At 36.8% G+C, this 6,058-nt stretch overlaps 1 protein-coding gene across 2 annotated transcripts; it reads left to right on the forward strand.

The window, feature by feature from the left end:
- The first annotated feature begins 1,214 nt into the window (after positions 1-1,214).
- Positions 1,215-5,593, forward strand: LOC110452480. Of its 2 annotated transcripts, XM_021501041.1 has the most exons (3): positions 1,215-1,308; positions 1,547-1,658; positions 2,555-5,593. In XM_021501041.1, the coding sequence occupies exon 3, from the start codon at positions 2,635-2,637 to the stop codon at positions 4,627-4,629; it is 1,995 nt and encodes a 664-aa protein (XP_021356716.1). In that variant the 5' UTR covers positions 1,215-1,308; positions 1,547-1,658; positions 2,555-2,634; the 3' UTR covers positions 4,630-5,593. The 2 variants fall into 2 exon arrangements, with proteins under 2 accessions (XP_021356716.1, XP_021356715.1); XM_021501040.1 differs by lacking the exon at positions 1,547-1,658.
- Positions 5,594-6,058: the final 465 nt, after the last annotated feature.

Consider the following 6,058-nt stretch of genomic DNA (forward strand, 5'->3'; position numbering starts at 1 on the left):
TATTGTTACATGTAAAATATTTGAACTTGAAAATTAAGTATTGAAAGTTGTAACAAATATATAGCAACAATACGTTAACAAATAGGAACGAATATCACATTGTATCGACCTAAATAATGTCGAGATGTTTGTTGAACTAATCAAATTATGCACCTCTGATCATTTATTTTGATTTATGAAGGCGAAAGTGAACATCTAGGAACAGTATACGGCTTCTGTAGAGCAGACACAATAATATTGAGATCAGTTCAACGAGTAAATAGGTAAATCCAACAAGTATATTCATAAATTCATATTAAACTCGCGATTTTATTTTACAGAAAAAGGGTAATGAAAGGACATAAATGTTGTAGGCTTTGTCTAGTTCATCGTGTGGCGGGATTGTTAGCATACTGAAAGATTACCATGTATGTCCTCAAATGGTCTTACTTTTAAACGCAACAATGAAAAGAGACACGGTTTCTGTTCTGAAATCGCAAATTCAATTATCCCTGTTGATCAATATATGAATCGGCATTGATCTGATGTGCTCAATTTACATATTGTGAATGGAAAGTCTGCAGGTGTTTACTTATTCTGTGGGAGCGGGAGAGGGTTAAATAAAACCTTTTGTTTCATTACTCTATTTGCCCGGTTGTCATTTCTAATATTGCGCCATATAACGGTATAATAACGGTAGTAATACATATAAACTGTTATACAATAAATCAAACAAAAACATTAAACAACGAGTTAAAATTACAGGTTTATATGTATTCACTTGTACCTGCCCCACTAACTTGGTTTGGTCATTGCTGGCCTGTTTTTCATTCTTTTCTTTGACATTGTCGGCACTTGACTTTGGTTGTTGAGATGGGTCGTGTGCAGCTCCGTCAGGTTTGATACATGTACCACCATTGCGTGGTATGTGTTTGTTAAATTCACGTTTGATTTTGAGAACTTTAAAAAGATCACGGGGTCTGCCTTAGCACTATATAAGTCAACATTACGACCTGTGTATAAGAAAGCTACCATCATTTTAGCATTATAGTTTTATGTGTTTTGGTTTACACTATACACATATATAGAAATAAAAAAAACACACATATACACATGTACCATCTATTGCAAAATTGTGTATATATATACGTAACTGGGTTTTAAATAGCAGTGTACACCTTCAATCTGAACTGCGCATGTCATAAGCCCGACAATCTGATAACGATAAACGATTTTCTATTTATACCGAATAGAGTCAGTGTGTAAACAGATCAATTACGTCTGGCACTTGTAAAATCAACGCTTGATATTATTTGTGCACAGAACAAGGTAAGTAAATGACAAATCTTCATACATATGTCACTACAAATAATAGTAATTGTAATGTCATAACGTGTAGTATGTAATCATGTTATTTGACTACGGTAAACGTATGGCACAGGTGTTTTGGCTCTCGGATTAAACTGATTACCTCAGCTGTATGGTGTCTCACAATCTACACAGGAAGAAATAGGTTGAATTGTAAAGACAAATAATTGAATTCTACTGCATACTGTTTTTTTTACAGTAACAAAAAGCATCTATCGGTTTTTGGAAAGCCACCTGCGAGGTCATACAGTGAAACTATAAGCACACACCGAAGGTGCACACGGAAGGGGCTGGTATCTACGGTTCTTCCGGTATAGCTACAATTACAGTTTCGGTTCATGTCTTCGTTAGCGCCTCTTAAATTTAGCAGACGACCCATTTTATGCTAATTACCTATATATTTATAGTGAACAATGATTTCAATACGTTTTTTTTAAATGCAACGCGCTATAGGTATGTATACCCGGTGCTTTCATTATCATTATATACCATAATTGCATCAGTGTCACTAATGATAATCTATGTTTACAGTCTTCCCTGACATTCACACAATAGCCATTGATTGCTTTAATTGGAGATAACATCTCGTAGCCATTGATCTAGACATGTTCACTTGACGGTAACAGCAAAGCCGTTTGTGACGTCATCAACAGTGGGTTATATATATATATATAATTAAAACTCAGTCAACCTCGAATTACGCAAAATATAGGCTGTTACGTCAATCGATCCTATCGCGTGTTGTTATTTTGTATTCGCTGATCAAGGTGAAAATAGGCTTTGCACCACCGACAGAAAATACTTTTAATATAAGAAGTCATTTTTACAATTTACACGTGCTTAACTGGAGCTATCACCTCATTACTGAACAATACAGATTTCCTTTTTAAAAGTGGGTTTAGAGATAATAACCTACGAAAATCTCTGAATATCGCGCCGAGAGCGTAGTGTAATTGGCTATTACATTATGCAAGATCTATGACAAGTTTAAATGTAACATTATACTGGGTAGAACGATCGTGGTAGCGTTTTGAATAACACAATAGTATTTAGTAACGACTGTCTTCATAAGTCGTTACCTTAGTGTGAACACTTGAGAGTGTCACAGTATATTTTTTTTAAATAAGGTGGTGAATGTAGAAAAACAGATGTAGTTTCATTCTCTGTGTGAATAAGATTACAATAATTGTTTTTTTCTCTTTCATAGGTTTGATGCAAAATGGACAAAGATGAGAAAATAATGGAAGGATGGCTAATATAAAAACAGAATTAAGGAAAAGATAAAGCATGGCATCGCCACCCAATGATAGTGACATAATCTGTCCTCTATGTAACGGTGCGTATAAAAACCCTAAATTGCTGCCATGCTTACATACATATTGCCAGGACTGTCTTGTCAATCAGTTGAAAACTTCGAACAATCTAGGAAACATCACATGTCACACCTGCAAAGAAACCCTTCAGCTTCAAGAGGAATCAATCTCAAATTTAAAATCGAACACAAAGATTTCGGCTTTGATAAGATTACATAAATTGAAGGCAAGTCGACACACGTGTGTAGTGTGCACTTACAGACAAAAGGAGGAGGACGCTACCATGTATTGCCTGGATTGTGGAGATATGATGTGTAAAGTTTGCTCAGGGCACCATACATTCACAAGACTGACCATCAGTCATCGGGTTGTGGAGTTAACAGACATCACCTGTGGAACGCATGACAATTTCCTTTATGATAAATTATCAAGATTGTGCAATACTCACCCCGACATGGTCATAGAATTCTATTGTAAGTCGTGCACAGTCTGTCTCTGCGAGGACTGCTTACCAGAACACCAAAAACATGATCTGATACGTCAAGATAAAACAGACAGTAAAGGCATAATCAAGAAAGTGCAGGCGCTGTATGATGACTTAAAACTACGACAATGTCAAGCACTGGAGCTACAATCTTCAATGGAAACGCATATTCGGGAGATACACAGAAAAGAACTAGCTATACCTCAAGCTATTACAAATTTCTGTAACGACATCGGAGATTTCATCAAGCAAACAGCTCAACATGCACAGGATACAGCCGCGACTGAGTTGTTGGAATCAAAACGTAAACTTTTGGCATACAAGTCTACAACAGATACATTTGTGAACACTACTGCACCAATGTATGATGTGTGTACAAAATTCTCATCACTAGATCTCTTACACAGACTGCCTGTTGAAGATATATTGATTGATAGGTTGACATTACTGGAAACAATTAAACCACCTTCATTGCAATTCAGCTGGAGAGACCTTAATGTTGACTTGCATAGTGCTATGGCAGATCCCGTGAATCTTTTTAAGTTCTCAAAACCAAACTTTAATTCATCAAACACAGACCACGCAATGGTGGTACATGCATCTACACCTGACGCAGCAGCACAGGACCCATCTCAACTACCAAAGTCAAGTGCCGACGATGTCAAAGAACAGAATGAAAAGCAAACTCGCAATGATCATAACAAAGTAGAGGAGCAGGTACAAGTGAATACATATAAACCTGTAAGTGTGTTTCCGGTCAAAACAATCACTGACGAAGTTAAGCCGAAAATTACATCTGTAGCGTGGCTAAGTAGTAGTTCATTCGTTGTCAGTGATAAAAACAACAATAACATTTCTGTATACAACACAGACGGGAGTTGTCTTTGGAGTCAACCAGTGAAGAATCCCTTGAGTGTTGCCTGCATAGGAAATGTGATTGCATGTTCTAGTAACAATGACCTAATGTTCTATAAAAACAACCAGGTTCTCACCCGAGTAAAAACTAAAATGAGTGCAATGCGCGTGACAAAAACAACTGATTCATTGTTTCTGGTAGCAACACCGTCAGAAAACCGAATGAAAACATTTAACACAAACGGAGAAAATGTTGGGGAAATAACAGTTGAAGAAAACATCAAAGTTAGTATGCTTTCCAGCAACGGCAAATTTCACATCGCGTCAGATTGGTCTGAGGGTTCCGTTGTTTTTATTGATAAATATTCAGGACGAGTAATAAACCGGCATTTCTTCAATGACAATAGATGGGGACATCCTGGGGCGACTTGTGCAGACAATCAATCAATATTGGTTGCTGATTATCATATGCATGCAATTCACGTGTTGTCGAAAGAAGATGGAACACGTTTACAACACTGGTCTTTGAAACCGTCCATCTATCACCCTATTGGTATGTCGTTCCACAGGAGTGGTCGCCTACTGGTAGTGGGAGACTGCAAAATAGCCATATACTCGAAAGCATCCTAAACAGACGTGTTAATAATGACTAATTTGAAAGATTGCTACGAGTTTAAAGCCTGGAAGAATGGCATTGAATCTAGGTTAAATTTCAAATTCGATGAACGCATAATGTCGTGGGCCGCATTTGGTGCTTGAAACACGTATCGTTGTAGTGTGTACATACCGTTGTGTTGTAGGGTTCCATAACATTTTACTTTAATGTTCATTTTATTCCGTTCCTAGTTTTGTCGCTTTCTGACTGTGAGATTCGGTTTAGTTCGTTCTATTGCAATTTCTGGTTGCGATTTTTGGTTCCTATTAACAACTCTTAAGTGGTAAACGTAAGATTGTAAGCAGAGACATACTGGTTTTGTATGATACTGGCGTAAATTGATGACTTCGTAAACTCATCGTGAATTGCCAAATACATGGAATAAATCATGCACCAAACCAAATCATCAGCTTAGCTTCTTTTCTCAGCACCAAGAATGAGTTCATCTTGTTTTCACTTACCAACCAATTTTAAACTTAGTGCTTAATATTTCATAAACCTTATAGCTAACCAGAACTAGGTATATATTACCGAATCTGGCTGTCCATAGTACAGTATAATTTTTTATCGTTATCAATCTGGGCCGTCGATATAACAGATTAAATAAAAAAAAACTTGGCGAAGACATAATGAACATCTAGAAGTCATATCATATATGCCATAACAAACCAGGCCAGTTATAGTACAAATCTCGTTGACCAGGGCCAACTGGTCATGATATCGTCCGGCATTCGTTTCGGAGCAGTATCTGACCTGCGTGAAACCTGCACGGGGATGTACAGGGCAGTTTGTGTTTGAATGTTTCTTGTGTCAGTGAACACAATATGTCATTATATTTTTTATTGATTTTGATTGAATACAATCTTAATTGTGCAATTGAGGCAGATAATTGATTTGATATTAAAATTGGCAATAGGTGGAACATTTATCAAATAAAGAAATAAGATTTTTAATTCATTCGAGTTGTCTTTCTTGGAACACTGGATCGCAGTAAGTTTGCCGTTTGCTTTTAAAGATTCTACACTCGTTAATCGCAGTCCTTGGTGATTGAACCGATAATGGAGTTAAATCATCGGATTCGTGTAAGAATTCCGAAACTGATACAACTTATATACATATATCATACAAGGGCATGGCTTATGAAACATATTTATAATTTACAAATATAGGACGTGCCTAGTTCTAGTTCCATTACAAAAGAGAGCCGGTAAGGGTTGATATGTATAAATTACAACCTTGCCGTTCATAGTACAGCATGTACGCATTGACGAAAAGGTCGTAGTCCAGAGATTACAGTGAGCAGGATCCTAGCGTTAGTGCTATTCATGGTACAGATCTCGTAAACATTTTCCGAACATAGTACATGCATGTATTTTAATTATAGCTAGCAAAACAACATGACTG

This window comes from Mizuhopecten yessoensis, unplaced genomic scaffold (assembly GCF_002113885.1).
Source record: "Mizuhopecten yessoensis strain PY_sf001 unplaced genomic scaffold, ASM211388v2 scaffold6719, whole genome shotgun sequence".
Taxonomy (NCBI): Eukaryota; Metazoa; Mollusca; class Bivalvia; order Pectinida; family Pectinidae; genus Mizuhopecten; species Mizuhopecten yessoensis.

Bases quoted from the DNA above. Each gene is read 5' to 3' on its own strand.
- LOC110452480 (XM_021501041.1), top strand. From the start codon at position 2,635: ATGGCATCGCCACCCAATGATAGTGACATAATCTGTCCTCTATGTAAC.